Here is a 19056-nt window from a genome sequence, read left to right on the forward strand (position 1 = left end):
CCTGGCCTCAGGGCTAGGGCCACACTCGTGGCACCCTGCTGGGGACACACCTCCTTGCCTTTCCCATTTGACAACCCGCTTCGGTTGCTCCACTTTGTTCTCCCCTCCCCATCAAGGACTGTTCATGTCAGTGGCAAGGACCATACCACTGACCCAACACTGCTGTGTCTCAGTCACCCATCCCAAAGCACATTAGGCATCCTGTCAGCTCTTCATGCTACCGGGGACCAAAACTCAGAAAGGTGAGTGGCTCCCGCGATCACTCGCAGACAGTTGGCTGGGTGCTGGGCACCACACCCAGGTCAGCAGACACCACGGCCCCTTCAGTGTTTAGTGCTTCCAGCTGACAGAAATGACGCTTGCTGGGAGTGCCCACCACACAGTTAGACCAAGCCCTGCATTCTACTAGGAAGAAAAACTGCCCACCTTACCATTGGTTCTTGGCAGAGGCCAGTTTGGAAAAGGCAGGGGAGAAGCAGAGAGGGCGAGTAAGGATAAGTCTACTTGTGCAGGCATGAAAGAGGGAGACTGGGGGCCCGGGTGTGGTGGCGCACACCTTTAATCCCAGCACTCAGGAGGCAGAGGCAGGCGGATCGCTGTGAGTTCGAGGCCAGCCTGGTCTACAAAGTGAGTCCAGGACAGCCAAGGCTACACAGAGAAACCCTGTCTCAAAAAAAAAAGAAAGAAAGAAAGAAAGAGGGAGAAAGCCAAGGAGAGGAGGTGTCTGACAGGATCAGCCTGACTGAGCCTTGAAAGCACAGAGGGAGCTGTGGACTCCTGTGGGTCACACCACTAATGGCTTCTCTTCCCAAGCAAAGAAGCCAGTTCCTGTACTTCAACCAACTCCACTCCAGAACCCGCTGCAGTAGCCACAGAACCAGAGCAGGCGGTGACCTTAGAACATCAGGGAGATTTTCCTTTGTGCCTCCTCAATTATCCACCAAACACCAAGGTCCCACACTAAGACAAGACATCCACTTAGGCTGGGAGCTGAAAAGAGCAGGTTGTGGCAGAGTGAATGGTACATAACCAGAAAGGTCTATTATACGAAAGCCCTGGTCACCTGTCCAAGAGGAAACTGAAGTCCCAGCACCCTGCAGACTCAAGACCACGTCCATGCTGAAACTGACCGCAACCCAGGAAGGAGCCAGCTGTCCTCAGACCACAGATGGGTCTCTTCTGCAATCAGTGAGGGAGGCCCCGCTGGCACTGCCCTGAAGCAGTGTGCTCTGGTGTCCCGTGGCTGTATGGCCAGCCCAGAGGACCTAAGCTCTGAAGAAACAGCCTGGAGGGCAAGAGGACTACACCTGGCCCACAACCCGAATCCCATAATGAGAATTCGCTGTAGGGTGCCCCAAGCATTGGTCCTGGGCAGGCGAACAGGACACAGACTCTATGCACCCACCAACCTCGCAGTGCAAACCTACAACCAACAGATGATAGCCACCTCTAGGACCCAGGGGAGCGCCAGGGCAAGTTAACACCTCGCTAGCCAATGGAAAGGCTCTAGAAATCATTTGCATGTAGGTGCGACGCGGCCAATGGACGGAATCGGTGGAACTATATTTGCATGTGGGCGCGCCTCAGCCAATGGGCGGGAGTGACAGAGGTATATTTGCATGCAGACCCGCCTCTGCCAATGGGCTGGAGTGGCAGAGGTTCATTTGCATGCGGGCGCGCTGCGGCCAATGGGCAGGAGTGACAGATGTATATTTGCATACTGGCGCGCCGCGGCCAATGGACGCGAGTGACGGAGGCGTATTTGCATGCGGGCGCGCCGCGGCCAATGAGCGGCTGCGCGGCGGCGCGGCGCGGCGGCGCACTCGAGCATGGCCGCGGCCGCGGCGGGAGGAGCCCCGGGTCCGGCCCCCGGCCCCGCCAGGCCCGCGCCGGCCGCTCGGAACCCGCCGGCCGTGCCGCGGAGGCGCGGGGACTCCCGGCGCCGCCAGGCCGCCCTCTTCTTTCTCAACAACATCTCCCTGGACGGACGACCCCCGAGCTTGGGTCCTGGCGGCGAGAAGCCGCCGCCGCCGCCGCCCACCGAGGCCCGCGAGCCGCCCGCGCCGCCGCCCGCTCCACCCGGAGGCCTCCCGGGGCTGCCAGCCAGGCCCGCGCCCCAGGGCCTGCTCAGCCCCACGACGGCGCCCGTCGGCCTCGGCCTGGACGGGCAGCGCCAGAGGTGAGTAGGCTGGGCGGGGCCGGCTGCACACAGGGGTTAGGATGGCCCAGAGGCCTAGCCAGCACCCTGGGGTGTGACCCGTGGCCTTGGCAGCCCAGGACACGGGTAGTGGTGAGCTGGGTCCTTCCTCCCAGCCTGGCAGCTCAGGGCACGAGAGTTCGGGTAAACCACAAGCTCGACAGACCCGGACGTGGTTGGGGTGAGGTGGGTCCGTTCAGCCAGGACACAGGTGTGGTCACGTGGGACCCATCAGCCAGCACTCAGAGGTCTGGGTGATCCGGACTGGGTCAGCCCAGGACATAGGGTCAGGATGACCTGAGCCCACCAGCCCAGGATCAAGGTGTTGGGTGACTAGGGGAAGGGGGGAGACCTTCAGCCCCTGATGCACGCACGGGTCAGAGTGGCCCTAAAGGCCCATCACCCCAGCCTGCAAGAGTTAGAGTGCTTGTAGCCCCCACCTGCCCTTGACTTGGGCTGAGTTGATCTGGCAGCATCAGTCCAGAATACAGGGGACAAATTTGGATGACTGGAAGCTTGTCATCCTCCAGATACAGGGAACGGTTCTGTCAAAGCTGCCAGCTCCTGGATACGGAGTCAGTTCCTCACCTTGAGAGCCCCCTGAACAAGGATTTCAGCGTTCCCTCAGCCTAGTTGACTGTAGACACACCTCTTCCCTGTCCACTCTAACACTTTTTACTTGCTGTGTGTGTGTGTGTCCCACCTCCGCTTGTGGGCCAGGGTCTTACCCACACTTTCTCTTCCTCCCCAGCCTTGTACACCTGGCCAGACCTTCCTCCACACCTCCTGGACTTCAGGGCCTGCCACATCACACTTTACATACTTCCTCCTCTGATTCATTTCTAGGAGCCCCTCACCTTAGCCCAGGACAGCTCTTATTCCTCCCCAGATGGCCCCAGCTGCCAGGCACCATGTCAGTCTCAGCCCCCCTGCATTCTCAGTCTTCACTGGAAGAGTGACAGTAGGAACCGGGTCTGGACACCTTCTGGGCAGGCCCCACTGCTAATATGGCAGAACTTCTGCTGCGTGGCTCCCAGATGTGGGAAGCCCTAGGTAGGCCTAATCATAGATAAACTGTAGGCTCACAGTGATGAGCCTCCCAGGTCTGTATCACATGTCTGTGTGGCCAGTAGGACCTCAATTTTCTGTGGTCACCACATTAGCCTGCAGGCGGGGGACAGGGGGTCAGTTTATCCCAGAGTGTTAGCTGGACACCCCTTGTGAAGAGCAGAGGCAGAGAACTGAAGAGCAGGCTGGAGTGTGGCTGGGGCACACCTTGGTAGTCCAGCCACCCTCGCTCCTCCATTGAGCCATGCCCTGCCAGCCTGGGAGTGCCTTCCACTTCCTTCTAATACCCTTGACACCACCCACAGCCACGGCTGCCTGTCTTCTTCTCTTCCTGGGCTCTGCTTCCCAGTTCTTGACACCGCCCTGGTGCTGGGGAGTCGCTGCCCTTCCTCTCGTGGGCACAAGCCCTCAGTGGGACTGTCTGCCCTCAGCTCCCGGCCTGTGCCTGGCCGGCTGGCACCCAGACTTAGTTCCCTGATCACTTGTTTTTTTTTTTAAGAAGCAAAACCCTCGAGTTCCTGAAGGCTGTGTCACAGTGAGGACAGACTGGCCTTCCGTCCGAGAGCTCTGTGACCTTGAGCAGCTCCGGAGTCTCTCAGAGCCTCAGTTGCCCCCTCTGTGGAATAGGCTGAGCCTAAGAACTCAGTAAAGGTGACCACTTGTTACAACTTGGAGCTCTGAGTAGTGTTTTTTTAGCTAGTGATAGAATCCTTGCTGATTTTCTGCAGAGGGCTTTTAGCACTGTTTACTGTGTTTCTGTTTACTGTGTGGCTGGGAGTGGGTTTATCTCTATGATCTGTGGTCAGGTTTGAAGTGTGTGCACACATAGGCTTTCCAGGCAGAAGGTCCACAGTGACAAAGGAGACAAATGTGACAGGTCTCAACACCAGCTCTGTCTTCTCCTAGCCCTACATGCCAGTCACTGGAGGCTGGGCGCTTCCTATCCTGTGTAGCTTCTACAGGCCTCAGGTGCCAGGGGCTTGGGCTGTGCTGCTCCACCTCCCTGTGTGACCTCACGGACTCTTACTCGTTCTCCTTTTGCCTTGACCCCTTCCTGTACTATGGTAGCTAGGGCCTCTCACAGGGGCTGGGCTTTTGATGGCTCTTTTTGGGTAACTAATTACACTCACAACAGTCCTGCTTAGTATCTGCTGCAGAAATGAGGGGGAAAGAACCGTCCCCACAGGCAAATGACTTTGCAAATTGCAGCTTAATGCACCCACCGTCAGAGAGAGCCGGGCTTTGCCTGGGGCGCAGGAGGATGTGCTGGGCTCTGATGTGGAGGAGGGGCCTAGGCCAGCCCTAAGTGGCCCCTGAGCCATGTGACATCCACAGACTAGTCTCTGACCAGCATCTGCTCACTAGGGCTGAAAACCACTGGAGCACTCAGTTGTCTAGTCAGCCCAGGTGCCTGGCCCCTGCCTCTCTCTGTGACGCCGCTAGACCCACAGGCCTCTACATGGGATGCTGGGACCAGACACCTTGGCTTTGCCTCAGACTGAGACGCACCCGGAGACCATGGGTTTTGGGGGTTTGTTTTTTTAGCAGATATGGGTCTGCAGTGAACCAAATGATATGTATGATCAGGCTCATGGTGCCCGACTGCACCAGACTGTGGTTTGACTGTGCGTCCTTAGCAGGGTAGGCTCCCTAGCCCTGGCCAGGATGGTGGGAGTACTGCTTAGGCTTCCCACTGGGCCTTCTCTGCAGCTTGTCACATGGCAGGTGGCTCCTGAGTCTGCCCTCAGCCTGCACAGCCCGTTCACTCTCCCTGGCTCCCTAATGTGCACCGAATCGCAGCCATGGGGAGGTGGCGCTGCCTAGACCTCTCCCTATCTCCTAATCACCAAGGAAGGACGCCTGCTACTTAGCAGCCGTTTTTAAAGTCTGTAGTCAGGTCTCAGATACTGACTGAAGAGCAGGGACATGGACTCCCCTAGCAGCGAGCTTGCTAAGGGGCAGTTCTGAGCTGTTAGCTCAGCTGGACTGCTAAATGGGTTAGCCCTCTTGGCAACCTGCCTCACTCCTGACCCGTGGCCTCTTCTTCCCAGGTGACTGTAGAGGGCTCCAGCACTTGCCACACCACCATGCACATAGAGCTAGGGCAGACACTGTCCTGTACAAATGTGCAGCTGGAGGCACTGAGCTCAGCTCTGCCACATTTGGACTTGTGTGGTTGGTTGGGGAGTGTCAGCTGAGTCCAGATTGTTTTTCAGTGTCTCTCTGCTTTTAGCTGTTTTCAAATAGAGATTCCACAGATATGCAAACAGTACATGGAAACCTAATGTGCAGCTCCCCGTGTGTGTTTGGGGACATACACCATGCATGGCCACCATGGACTCCAGAGAACAGCCCCTAGGTCTCCTCACACCCTCCTCCGCCATCTCCTACAAAGACACCTTTTGTCACAGAGTGTCACATCTGAGCATTATATATACAGCCATCCCACATACCTGCCCTTCTCACCAGCACAGTTGCTATTCCCAGGGAGTTCAGTTCAGGGCACACTGTGGGTGTGGTCCTGTCTTGTCTATGGAGTACAAGGTCTGCACTAGCAGAGCCTGGCCCTTCCTCAGAGTGCCTGGGCTGTGGACACAGGCCTCTACTCCTCTCTTGCCAGCTGTTTGATATGGCACAAGTTGAGCGGCTCTGTACCTCAGTTTCCCTACCTGAAACTGAATACGAGTAGTGCCTCCTGGTACAGTTCTAAGCACTGGGTTTAGAATAATGTGCTTATGTGGGAAGAGAAAGCCATGGGGAACAAGATGTTGGACCAACTAGGAACATTGCACAAGCCCCTTGGGCGCACATCATCCCCAGGGGACCAGAAAACAGCAGGAAGAACAAGCTGGGCACCTGAGGGAAGATCTGCCACAGCCCTCCCACACTGCCTCCGTGGACTTGCAAATGAGATCCGCCACCTGGCTTCTCATGGGTAATTACCTCAGGGAACGCCATGCAGGCAGGTGGCCCTTCCCTCGGGCCCCACGTTCTGTCCCATGTCAGCAAGCTGCGTTTCTCTGCTCCAGACCTGTGCTTCCTGCCCTTGGCTAGTGCCCCTGGGCAGAGTTGGCTTCCCACCACCCACCACAGCATGAGCACTCATGTAGTTGCCTGAGTCTGCCATTCTGACTGGCTGACGGCTTCTGTTCTAGGCCGCTAGCCTTTCCCTCTGGCCTAACACACTCACCTGCCCACTTCTTCCAGAGCCTCTCTGGGCTGGTTCTTGTTCCTAGCACAGGCCCAGCTGGTGGCTGCAGGGTCCTTTAGAGGTGGCACCAAAGGCAGCGGTGCTGTAGACAGTTGACTCTGCTTAGTGTCCTGTAGCTTTTGCCATTTCATGGATATAAGTGACTATGTGGGTAAGAAGGGAAAACTGTGGGTCTCAGAGCCCACCAAAACCTTTGTACTGTGTGACCTTGACCTTCGTCAGGCTGGCCTCTCTGCCATCCCCACTTCAGTGTGAATGTCACAGCCTCTGAAGTGTTGGTGTGAAGCAGTGGCTATATCTGCTGCTTCTGCAGCAAGCACAGGCAAGGGCATGGTTCAGAGATCCACCTGGCATGTAAGCATCTGTCCATGCCACACCTCATGTAAACCACCTGCTCTGCTGGAAGGGGACCTCAGCTAATGGTGGTACAGGGACAGTCGGAGGCTGGTGCTCACCAGATGCAGCTCCTCAGTATAAGTGGCTACTGACAAGTGTTTGACCTAGTCCAGGGACCGATATACAGTTAGCATGCAGCAGCCCTGCAGGGCTGACAGTGGGCTGGTAAATTATGTATACAGGTGTTTTACCTGCATGTCTGCCTGTGTACCTAGAGGTCAGCAGAGTAGAGTGTTGGCTCCCTTAGAACTGGAGTTACAAATGGTATTGAGCTATCGTGTGGGTACTAGGAATTGAATCTGGGTCTTCCAGCAGAGCAACCAGGGTTCTTAACCACTGAGCCATCTCTCCAGCCCCAAACAATGCTTTTTTTTTTTTTTAAAGATTTATTTATTATTATGTATACAGTGTTCTGCCTGCATGTACACCTGCAGGCCAGAAGAGATCATTTTATTATTATGTATACAGTGTTCTGCTTACATGTACACCCACAGGCCAGAAGAGGGTATCAGATCACATTATAGATGGCTGTGAGCCACCATGTGGTTGCTAGGAATTGAACTCAGGACCTTTGGAAGAGCAGGCGGCACTCTTAACCACTGAGCCATCTCTTCAGCCCCCAAACAACACTTTTATTTCTCACATTCTGGAAGCCAGAAGCCCAAGAAGGTGTGGCGGGCTCCCTTTGAGGCCTCCCCCTTGACCTCAGACTTGTCCTTGTCATCACATGGTCCTCCCTCTGTGTGTCTTAAGGATACCAGTCACATTGGATTAAGGGCCATCCCAGTTAATCTCCTTAACAACTGTATCTCAAATTCAGTCATGTTCTGAGGTCCCAGAGTTAATTTGGAGGGGACATAATTCCACCAGCATCCCCATATGAAGGGCCTATTTCTTGCAGGGCATGCTCAGATCTGCAGGTGCTGATCCTAGAGGTCCAGGGGCTTTTACTTTTAGAAGTTTCTGGTAACAAGTAGATCTAGGCCTATGTGGTAGTAGCAGCTTCTCCATATGACCCTTCCTTTCCACAACCCCATACCTGGCGTGCAGGCATTTTTCTTGTCCTCAAGGATAGGCATTTCTGAGCTGCAGTACCTTAGACCTTGTTTGACTGTCCTTTGCATGTCAAAGGCTCATGTCTGTATTCCAGCTAAAGGACTCTCTGATCAAGGAGCTTAGGCTTAATTGCATCACTCACAAGTCAAGGACTCCTTTCATGTTGTAAAAAAGCTCTCCACCCATAATCCTGGAAGGATAGGCAGGCAGCCTCATAGCCATAGGTCCCACTCGTGTGACTGAGAGCTCTCAGGGAAAATACTGCCCTGGGATTGACTGAGTCTCTCCTGTCTGGGAATCCTCTGTACCCAGCCAACCATAGAACCCTGAAGAAAGCTATAGAGAGGTTCTAGTCTTGAGTTCCTTGTTGGCTTCCTGCCTGGGGCTTCTTGCTAAATGCCAGCCTGGGGCTTTCCTCCCCAGGTACCTAGAAGGCCTGGGATGCCAGGCTCACCTCATCTCTGTGTCTTCAGTAGGCCTTTGACTGCTGGCCTCCAACACTACTGGAAGCTTCTTAACTGTGAAGTAGCCACTCCGTGCTCTGTGTCAGTCAAGTAAGGGGAACTTGGTTCAGAGTGAGACACGAGTATACCAAGCACGGTGTACGTATGGCACCAGTTAGTACAACTGAGGCACTTTAGCTGCCATCACCACTGACACCGTCCCCAGAAGTAACTCCACCACCATCAACATCCCTGCCACTACCAGCCACACCCTCTCCACCATCCTTGTTCAGAGCGGAAGGTCTTCCTAACAGTGCTGTATGGCAGTGCTTGACCTCACTGGCTGCACTTTGAGAATATTTGGGTATAGAGCATGTACACCCATGGATCCTGGTACGGGGAAAAGAGGAAAGCATCATTATTTGTGCTTTGGTAGGTGTGTGGAATGGAGAGCCATTTAGCTGCTTTGAGCTTGCCAGAAAGGGTCCCACAGCTTGCACAGGGTCAGATTATTAAGTTAGCAGTGCTAGATCTGAGGGAGGCTGCCCCTCATGCAATCAGCCCACAGGCACTTAGCTCAACTCATTGTTTGAAAATGCCTGACAGTTGTTGAGGTCCAGGCAGGAGGAGGGTGGCTCATGTGTATCCTCGGCTTCTGTTTGGGAAACCTCAGACTTTATGTTCTGGTGAATTCCCTGGCCAGATTTCTAGTTCCAGGACTGCAGTGGAGTGAGGATGACCAAGGGAGTTTGCATATCCCACTAATCCTTAATGGCCCAGGCATCCTGCACCACAGTGACAAAGCTGGGTCAGGTACATTTGATTGGCGAGATGGGCATTGCTAAGAGCTGGAACCTAGCTCAGTGGTAGAGCAATTTGCCCACCACGTGTGAGACTGAAGATTCTCAGCACCACAGGCATGTACTTAAATGCACCCTGTGCACACACACAGATGCTGAATCTTGTGTCATGAGGCATATACCCTGTGTCACAGTGATTTCACACCAGGACAGCAACCCTGGTATCTGACAGGAAGTCATGGTGTGAAGGTTAAATAGCTTTTGAACAGGTGCTTTTCTATGTAACCCCAGCAGGCAGCAGTGGAGGCTGGGGCATTAGGAGTTCAAAGTTCTTCCCAGCTACCTTTTGTAAGACCATGCCTAGCTATTCCTAATTTTTTTTCTTTAAAAGCATGTACCACAGCCAGGTGTGGTAGCGTACGCCCATAATCCAGCACTCAGGGAGGCAGAGGCAGGCTGATCTCAGTTCAAGGCCAGCCTGGTCTTCAAAGGGAATCCAGGACAGCCAAGGCTACACAGAGAAACCCTGTCTCAAAAGCAAACAAAACATGTACCACTTGTCTAATAATAGAATAAAGATGGAAAGCTGATGTCTGTCTGTTCAGGGGGTTCTGGCAGACTTCAGGGCAGGCTTCAGCCTCAGAACTGCAGACCATCTCTTGCCTTCCCACACTGTGACATTGCCCTCCAGAAGCCCACCCTTGTAGCTTTGCTGTAATTTTCACTAACTGTGTCCTAAGGAAGGACCAGAAGGTCAGCAAATGATATAGTCATTAAACCGTGGAACTAAGTGCCTGAGTTGGTTATCCTGCTATGAAGGTGGGGATCTCATCCCACAGTGCTCCCAAAGTGGAGCTGTTACTGCCCTTTAGTGACGATCCACCAGCAGGTCTCCTGCGGGGTAACATGGAGCTGGAACCCAAAGTCCAGGCAGAAATTCTTAGTTGCATAAGAATGTTCTATGTGCTTGTCTGTCTATCTGTACATGTGTGTCTGTCTGTCCCCCTCCCTCCCACCTCCCTCTGTATTAGAACTGCAATGTACCAGATGCCCCCACATAGGAAAGGTTGGCACCTTGTGGCAGGGAAGTGATCCACCACCTCCACCCTGCTGCAGTTTTGGTTCACGGGGTCTTGAAGCCTCGCAGTTTCATGACAGTCCTCGCCTGCATATCCCTACACTAGTTCAGTTCCGTTCAGGGACCCTGGCTGCCAAGGCTTCCTGGAGTCTGTGTGCTGTCTCTTCTGAGGTCATGATGTCTTCCTACAGGAGACGAGTCACATCTCAGCGCTGTTCCCTCGAGTTTCTGGAAGATGCAGTGGGATGTGCCTCGGTGCAGAGGTATACACCCTACCTGCCCCTGCTCCAAGGCCCTGAGCTCCAACTGCCTCTGACCTCTGGGGCCCAAGAAGGTCCAAGAGGGTAAGAATGACGTGCTTTTTACCTTACAGAGCCAAGCATGCATCTGGATCGCCAAGACACAAAGGCTTGAAGAAAACCCACTTCATCAAGAACATGAGGCAGTATGACACAAAGAACAGCAGGTAAGCGCGTGCAGGGCCTGGGGCTGCCCACCGTGCTCCCTGCACTGCAGGACCAGGCCATATCTATGGAGGGCAGCCCTTGTTGGCACCAGCTTCATCACCCGTCCCCTGCCCTTGACCTTTAGATTTGAGCGTTCGTGTTCCTCTGCATTAGCTGAACACTGGCTAGCATGACGGTCACTGAACAATCCCAGGGAAGCCAAAAATGGGCCCCTGTCTTGCATGTGCCCAGGATAGGAGGTGTGGTCATATTTAGGGAACATAGGCAGGATAAGGCATGCCACACTTGGGAACACATAAGAAGAAGCATAATCACATTGGGGACACATGGAAGGAGATGCGGCATATTGGGGGACATGTGGGAGGCTTAACCCAAACTAGTTAGTGTCTGGCTCCCCAAAACAGTGCTAAGTTGAGCTCTGGGCAGTGCAGATGTCTTGCTCTGGTACAGGAGCAGCACTCCCAGTCTCTCTGATGCCAGAGTCCCCCTTCCCTGTGTAAGTCGCCCTGGCAAGTGTCCTATAGCTCCCTTAAAGCCCTGGGGAGGCTGTAAAGTGGCCTGATTGCAGCTTTGTGTATGGGGGGAGGGGGAGGCTAAGCCCCCTGCATAGCTGAGCTCTGTCATAGATCTGGGTCCCTCTGGTAGCATTAGGCCTTGCATCCGTCTGGACCACTGATGAACTTTGAACCTTCCTGTGCCCTCTCTTTGTACAAATGAGGCTGCCCTTTCCTGGGTGACCTGTGCTCTCAGGAAACATGAAGTCTATGGCCCTGTATGTTACAGGCCAAGAGAGACTTACCTAGCAGCACTATTGTGCTCCTAATGTGCTGGGCCTGGGAACAGGGAATTTACCAAACAGCTCTAAGGAATCAGGCCCAAGTGCTAAGATGCCAGGCCTGGCTTCCTGAATCCAAGTCCCCTCCATGGCTCTGGCAGTTTCTCATCACCCAATGTAGGCAGGACAGTTACTGCCCTGCTCTGACCTGGACCTCCCACAGGATTGTACTCATCTGTGCCAAGCGGTCCCTGTGTGCAGCCTTTTCAGTCCTGCCCTATGGAGAGGGCCTACGGATCAGGTAAGAAAGCCCAGGTCCTGCTGAGCCCAGCCCACAAGGCATCAGTGCAGCCTATCACTGGGGTAGGCTGGTCCTTAAGCTTATCATCTTCCACCACAACCCAGGAACTTGTATTTTAGGTTCTTATTCCCCAGGGAGCCATAAGTTCTATTCAAACTATGTAGGTTGTCTGTGATATTCCTGTCCCTCTCTCTCTGATATGCTCCTAAAACCTTGTGACTAACCCAGGCAGTTGTATCCTGAATATAACTCAGGGAAGAAGGAAACAGCTGTGGGGGCGGGGCAGTGCTGAGTGTGACCCCACAGAACAATAGTCTGCACAAAGAAACCTCCTGACCAGAGTGAGAGGTAGCCAGTCCTCAGCATCCCAGGCCAGCTGCTAAGCTGTGGAGTACAGTGGAAGGTTCAGAGGTACCAGAGGAGTAAATTTGAGCCAGAGTTCAGGTAAGTGTTCAGAGGTGTTCCAGAGTTGCAGCCTCCTGGTGCTTTGACAGATGACTTCTGCCACAGGACAGGAATGATGCGCGGACTGCCTTTAGGTTAAACTTCTGTCATGCCTTCTAAGGTCATGGCCATCTACTTCTCCTGGGCTAGCAGCTTTGTGGCAGGAACAACTCTGTGCGGGTGGAAGAGCAGCCTGAACTGCATGTGGATTCACTGTGGACCGAGCATCCACCCACCGACATCCATGCCCTCCCTCCCTCTCCCATATGCATTGCAGTGACCTGAGGGTTGACAGCCAGAGACAGAGGCACCCATCCGGCGGCGTTTGTGTTTCTTCTGAGATGGTCTTTGAGTTGGAAGGCGTTGAGCTGGGAGCAGATGGAAAGGCAAGAGCACTGTGGCCAGCAGAGTTAGGCGGACATTAATCTAAGACAGTATTGGCAGCAAGCCACACATCCTGTTATACCTATCACTAGCTGGCTCACATGGCCACTACCAGCTATGGGTAACCCACCTGTCTCCCCCTGAGCTCTCCACATCTAGCCCTGCTTCTGGACCACTAGGCCAAGAATCTTCCAAGATGGGGAGACAGGCCACCTGCAGGGCCCAGATCAGGGATGGAGGCTGTGTTCTGACATGGAAGTGCCCACTCCAAGTGGGTAGCAGCATGGTGCTCAGGCTCCACACTGGAGGGTGGAGGAAAGCAGAGCTTCTGACCTGCAGAAGCAAAACTGAGCTAACGTGATTGCTTTTCCAGGTCGTGTCCTATGCAAAGTTCCTGTACCCCACTAACGCCCTGGTTATACCCAAGAATGACAGCCATGGCTTGCTGCCCCAGCCTCGACCAAGCATTACCCGGGCTCCACCAGGCTCAAGACACAAATCTGTGCCTACCAAGTCAACACCAGCTGGCACAGAACTAGGTAGCCGAGGTGCCTTCCTCATGGTACAAGGGGGCAATAGCACTGTCTGGGCCAGGATGAGGCAGACAGCAATATGAGCCTCACTCAGAGGAATCCTTTTCCTCTGAGATAGTGTGGCCCTAGGCTCTGCCTGAGTCAGGCAGAGGAAAGGATCAGAATGGGACGGGGGTTCTGTCCAGGTGTTTCTTGTACCCAAGCCCTTGACCTGGGCCCTCCGCAGAGCTGGGGAGCTTGCTGTGGTGTGGTACCTCTTCACTGGGGGCAGGGACGTGGGTTCTGACGAGGATCTAGGGTGTCAATGGCTGTCTCCACTCACAGGAAGCGATGGGGGAGATGCAGTAGAATACAACCCCAACCTCCTGGACGACCCCCAGTGGCCATGTGGAAAGCACAAGCGGGTACTTATCTTTGCTTCATACATGGTGAGTTTCATAGCCCTAGTGGTGTTCAAATGTGAGCGAGCACCCCTCCACACCCAGAACCCAGAACCCCCATCCCAGGGTGCCTTGTCCCCACCCAGCACCAGCAGGCATCTGGACAAGGCCTTAGACAAGGGCCGTGTGCCAAAGCAGGATAGCAGCCAGCTGGACTGTCTCCTGGGTCAGCTGAGTGCCTGGCCACCTGGGCCTATCCACAAACTGAGCCATTTTGTTCTCAGAAATGCCGAAGCCCCACATGCTCATGCCTGTAAATCCAGGCTGCAGGCCTTCCACTCTCAGACATCTGGCCCCACCTACCTCTACTTCTGTTATAGACCACGGTTATAGAGTATGTGAAGCCTGCAGACCTCAAAAAGGACATGAATGAGACCTTCAGGGAGAAGTTCCCTCATATCAAACTGACACTGAGCAAAATTAGGAGGTAAGGAAGGGACACCCCTGCCCAGGCACAAAATCCAGCTCTGGGCTCTCTCCTTGGAGAAAGTGTCTTTCTGACAGCCCCCAGCACATGGCATAGCTATCAAAGGGTGGCTGCTGCTTCGTCCTAGTCTCATGACATAGATTTGCCCCAGGGACATGGCTCCCATCCCACCCACAGTTTAAAACGTGAAATGCGGAACCTTTCTGAAGAGTGCAGTTTGGAGCCTGTGACCGTGTCCATGGCCTACGTGTACTTTGAGAAGCTGGTACTGCAGGGCAAGCTCAACAAACAGAACCGCAAGCTGTGTGCTGGCGCCTGTGTTCTGCTGGCTGCCAAGATCAGCAGCGACCTCCGCAGGAGCCAAGTGAAGCAGCTCATCGATGTAAGTGCAAAGGTGTGCGCAGCACTGAGCCTCAGGTGGGACCACACAGCAGCTAACCACTGACCTCTGCTTCCTTCACTGCAGAAGCTGGAGGAAAGATTCCGGTTCAACAGGAGAGATCTCATTGGATTTGAGTTCACAGTGCTTGTGGCTTTGGAACTGGCCCTGTACCTTCCTGAGAACCAAGTGTTACCTCACTACAGACGCCTCACCCAGCAGTTCTAGCCCAGAACAGTGCACCCCACAAGAAGGCTGCCCGGTAGGAAGGCCTGTAGCTTGGCTAGAGCACTGGGAGGACTCCCATCCTGCCCCTCCTCCAGTACTCCACTTGTTCCTCACAGCCCAAGGCGGCTCTTGGTTTCCTTGGAAAGAGACACTTGCTTTCATTCCAAAGTGGCACTTCGGATACACCTCAAGGCACTTCTGAGTGTTTTCCTGAAGTAAATGAACAGTGTGGGCTTTTCCGGTGCCTGAAACCAGCCGGGTTTACGTTGTGAATCCTGAGGTCCAGCCTTCATTTTGCTTAGCCCTTGCAACCCGTCACAGCCATGAAACCATTGCTGTGGAGCCCTAGGTGTCCATACCTTCTGAACATGCTGGAATTGCTGTCTCCTGGTGCGCTGCCCTGACCCAAGCATCCCGCGTCTGTTAAGGTAGAGGAAAGTGCAGACACCTTGACCTGTTCGATTTTGACTCTGCTCACTCAGCCCTTGCTAACGCATCTCACTGTGAAACCTCTATGCATCACATGCACAGCAGAGCTTGGCCAATCCCACCACCCACCTGTGTCACCTCCTGGGAAGCTTCCTGCAGCACTGCACCTTTAAGACAACTGACTTGAGGCTCTTGACTTTCCCAAGCAATATCTAAAGGGCATCACAGTGTGGGAACAGAAGCTAGCCCAATAAGGTGTGCTGGTGACTGAAACCACACTTGACCCTCAAGCAGGCACTGCTCCTGCCACCTAGGCCATCATGCCTGTGCATCCACTGTGCCATTGTCCCTGCTAGACCCAGGTAACAGGGCCCTCCTACTGTCCCAGGTCTGTCCTTCCCTACACTGGTCACTAGCCACTGCTGACTCAGCAACCTCTGTATCCCCAGCAATGTTCATCCCTCAGGACTGACACGGCCCAGATAATCAGAAACAGCCTAAGCATAGAGGCACCTTGCAGACCAGCCTTGTGCCCTGGCCATGTTTTGCTGGCGTGAACATGCCTGTGCCCCTAGAGCATCTTGGGCACAAGTCCTAGCCGTTATCTTCAGGGCAGTCCCATTCTTTTATGAACTTCCTAGATGCTGCTCTAGCTTGACTACCCTTGGAGGACATAACAGGCAGCTTCCTCTAGACGCAGTTACTGTAGAAGTTGGTAGCCAGTGATAAGTATATTTATGTAGTAAGGTTTACTCGTTTACCAAGCTGCTCTGAAACCCTGCCCTCCTCAGTAATGCCAAGAGTTGCTGGTGTTTGTGGTATCATGCACAAAGCCAAATGACAAGCCGAACCCACAATCCTGTAGACTGAGTCCAGAAATCTGAGCTATATCCACGGTGTCCAGCTGGACTGTGACCCGATGCCAGACCTGGTGCTGCACCCTTAGCGCCCAACAGTGGACAACTGTGAGAGAGAATCTGACCTCAGAATGCTGTGTGTCTGGAAGGTTTTGAATGGATGGTGTTAAAATTGTTTTTGTTAAAGTAAAACTTGTTTTTGCAACATACTTCCTAATTTGCCTACCTTCAAGTAGTGTGTTGCTCCTATTCTGGTCACAATAAAAACACCAGCTCTACCCACACACCAAAAGCACTCAACTGATAAGATACTTTATCATTTTTATTTAATGGCAAGTATTCCCGATCTCTTCTTATCAAAAGTTCCTAACAAAGAAAGAAAATATTAAAATCTGTATCTCTTGGCAAGTCCCAGGCCACTCACCCCAATGTGAGATCCCCCACTTACTTGGAGACAATTCCATCAGCTTTAGCCAGACGGAGAATGGAATCATCTGACTCGCCCTTTAAAGTTAAAAACAAAATCGTGAATATCCTGACACTGCTGGCTGGCTGGCTCCCTGCACAACCAGACCAAATCTGTACCTATATCAAGGGAGATAGAGCGACAACCCACAACCTCAGTCTGCCAGAGCAGGCCCTCCATGGTCTGAGAAGAAAGGGAAGACAGGCTAACAGCAAACCTGTCCCAAATACCAACTATTTCCCCCCGAAGAAAGGGCTATCACCATCACGGCTCAAAGGTCCACGTGGTAAACTCACCATCCTGCGAATGGCCCCGCAGATAGCATAGGTTTGAAAGTGGCCATTAAACCGGCCTGTAACCCTGTCAACCTGTAAAGGAAAAAAGGCGGTTGGGAAAAAGATTCGACCCCAGCCCACGGTTTGGGTTGGTTGGCCATGAATGTTAGGAAACAGCAATGCGAAAACCCAGGCACTCGGAGGCCTCACCCCCCTCTGATTCCCGGCTCACCTCGGCCACATTCATCTGGATGGAAGCGTGGTCCTTGGCAGCAATGATGCGGTTGCTCGCGGAGCTGAGGAAAGAAAAGCTGGGTGAAACGGGTGGGGAAGGGAGGCCTGATGAGGCAGCGCGGACGCGGGAAGGATCCCTGATGCTCACCATTTCCGCGGCACGTACAGGTCCACGAACTCGCCGGCGTCGTTCTGCATGTCGAGACCGTGCCTGTAGAGTCACCACGTGGGTCATGAGATTGGCCAGGACGGGACTCCGGGTCTGCAGCCCCATCCAGACCCACTCCGGAGCGCTCCCGGCCAGGCACCCGCACCCGCGCTCGGGCCCAGCTCGTACCCACAGCCCGCCGCGCGGCCTACCTGCTCGCTGATCCAGCCGGAACGCAGAAAGGAAGTGGCTCGTTCCCCGGCAGCACTATTGGGCGGGAGGGGCGGTCCGTCGGTGAGTGCTTCCGGGTCACGCGCCTGTATCCACCAACCGGAGGCCAGTTTGTGCGTGTTTACTTTCGCTTCCGGTGCAAGGAAGCCTGGTCTCTTCCTCAAGGAGCTCTGCCGCCGCGCCCTGGCTCCACCCCAACCAAGGCCAGATTCGCTCCTCAGGCTCCGCCTCCACCGCGGACTCCTTCGCGTGTTTGCCCGCAATCCTTGAGGGTAAGAAGGGTGTTAGAGGGAGCCGGGCCGCCCTGCTGGAACGCCGACGCTCCAGACCTGCGCCTGGAGACCGCTCCAGGAAGACCGCCTCCAGGACTTCGGAGAGGAACGGCCGAGCGTGGCGGGGCGAGGCGGGGACCGGTGCCAGCAACGTCCCAAGGGGAATTGCTGAGGTCAGGGAATCTGCCTCGAGAAAGGGAAACTGAGGTCGGGTCCAGTGAGCTGGCTTTGCGCTGCACATTCATTGGCTTCATGGGCCCCTCCCCACCCCGCATAGTGACCAGCTGTCCCCCAGGCTGCCGTGGCGTTCCAGAGTTGCCACATTCACCATAATGCGCAGTAAGCCCCTTGTTGGAGAGGTTACCAACCACCCGGACACGGTCTACACTGTTGACTTTGCTACGGTGGACCCCTTTGCTCACTCACCTGTGGAACCTGTAGGCGCCTCACATCATCCTCTGGGACTGGAGCTGCAGGCCGATGCGCTCAGTCAGTTACATGGTCTTGGTGGGAGCCTGCCCTGCGATGTGCTCCCTAAGTGGTGATCACCTTCCCAGGACTGTCATGGGGTCTGGTGAAGCCAAGGCTACATTTTGCTCCTCACACCTAGAAAGCAAGTAGTTGTATGTACATTGTTGGGAGACCTGTGTTCTCCTTCGGACCTGGATTAGGCCAACACCACACCCAAACACCTGTTTTCACAAAGAGAGCCTTTGTTGAGCAGGGAAGAAAAGTTAAGGTGGGTGCTTTCTGACTTAGGAAAAGGGAGGTGGGGTGAACCCAGCAGCAAATGGCCTTGCAAGTGTAACTTACAGGAGAAAAAGGGGAGGTCTGTGTTAGAATGGGCTAGGATATGGTATATTTTGACTAGGCATGTTAATTAGGTCGAGCAAAGGAGGCTTTTGGTTACTCGACTTTAACGTTTTGATAGTTGGACCTTGGTAGTCAGCCTCAGGAAGAGGAAGTAGCCAAATAAAGGAATACACTTTGGTGTCTAGCTTTAGGAATAGAATCTTTTTTTCTTTTTTCTTTCTTTCTTTTTTTTTTTTTTTGGTTTTTTGAGACAGGGTTTCTCTGTGTAGCCTTGGCTGTCCTGGACTCACTTTGTACACCAGGCTGGCCTCGAACTCACATCGATCCGCCTGCCTCTGCCTCCGGAGTGCTGGGATTAAAGGCGTGCGCCACCACGCCCGGTTTAGGAATAGAATCTTAACAGTTTCTTCTATCAGGGTGGAGGGAATGGGGAGAAGGGCATGGCCTGCCAGAGCCATGCTCAACACAGCCAAGCTAGCCACAGTCCCTTCATGCATTTTGTCCACAATTTCCACTAGCTCCTTAACTGTGAATCAGAAGTGAGAACAACAAAGCCACTGACCTTTGGAAAGTCACTGCTCATGTAAGCCATGAGGCGTGTGTACAAAGTAGTTTGTTTTATGATCTAGCTTTGAGATCTGCACATGGTCTGGCTACATCTGTGTATGTTGAATTGAACCTTCAAAGCTTCCTTAGAAGCTGGA

The 19056-nt window shown here is 53.9% G+C and overlaps 2 protein-coding genes across 5 annotated transcripts; one reads left to right on the plus strand and one right to left on the minus strand.

The window, feature by feature from the left end:
• The first annotated feature begins 1806 nt into the window (after positions 1 to 1806).
• CABLES2 (Cdk5 and Abl enzyme substrate 2) lies at positions 1807 to 14879 on the plus strand. 3 transcript variants are annotated; one of them, XM_084777349.1, is made up of 10 exons: positions 1807 to 2179; positions 10441 to 10512; positions 10623 to 10715; positions 11715 to 11792; positions 12514 to 12622; positions 12994 to 13159; positions 13478 to 13581; positions 13914 to 14020; positions 14198 to 14416; positions 14490 to 14879. In XM_084777349.1, the coding sequence occupies exons 1-10, from the start codon at positions 1830 to 1832 to the stop codon at positions 14827 to 14829; spliced, it is 1638 nt and encodes a 545-aa protein (XP_084633475.1). In that variant the 5' UTR covers positions 1807 to 1829; the 3' UTR covers positions 14830 to 14879. The 3 variants fall into 3 exon arrangements, with proteins under 3 accessions (XP_084633475.1, XP_084633473.1, XP_084633474.1); XM_084777347.1 differs by having other exon boundaries at positions 14198 to 14402; positions 14487 to 14768; XM_084777348.1 differs by lacking the exon at positions 10441 to 10512 and having other exon boundaries at positions 14198 to 14402; positions 14487 to 14768.
• Positions 14880 to 16217: 1338 nt separating this feature from the next.
• On the minus strand, positions 16218 to 17382 carry RPS21 (ribosomal protein S21; the record flags this gene model as incomplete). 2 transcript variants are annotated; one of them, XM_084777350.1, is made up of 6 exons in its annotated part: positions 17249 to 17382; positions 17037 to 17099; positions 16887 to 16950; positions 16676 to 16747; positions 16362 to 16417; positions 16218 to 16279 (listed from the first exon to the last, which is right to left on the minus strand). In XM_084777350.1, exons 2-6 carry the CDS (start codon positions 17084 to 17086, stop codon positions 16270 to 16272), a joined length of 252 nt encoding a protein of 83 aa, XP_084633476.1. In that variant the 5' UTR covers positions 17087 to 17099; positions 17249 to 17382. The 2 variants fall into 2 exon arrangements, with proteins under 2 accessions (XP_084633476.1, XP_084633477.1); XM_084777351.1 differs by lacking the exon at positions 16218 to 16279 and having other exon boundaries at positions 16358 to 16417.
• Between the last annotated feature and the right edge of the window lie 1674 nt (positions 17383 to 19056).

This window comes from Acomys minous (assembly GCF_964271855.1).
Source record: "Acomys minous genome assembly, chromosome: 3".
NCBI lineage: Eukaryota > Metazoa > Chordata > Mammalia > Rodentia > Muridae > Acomys > Acomys minous.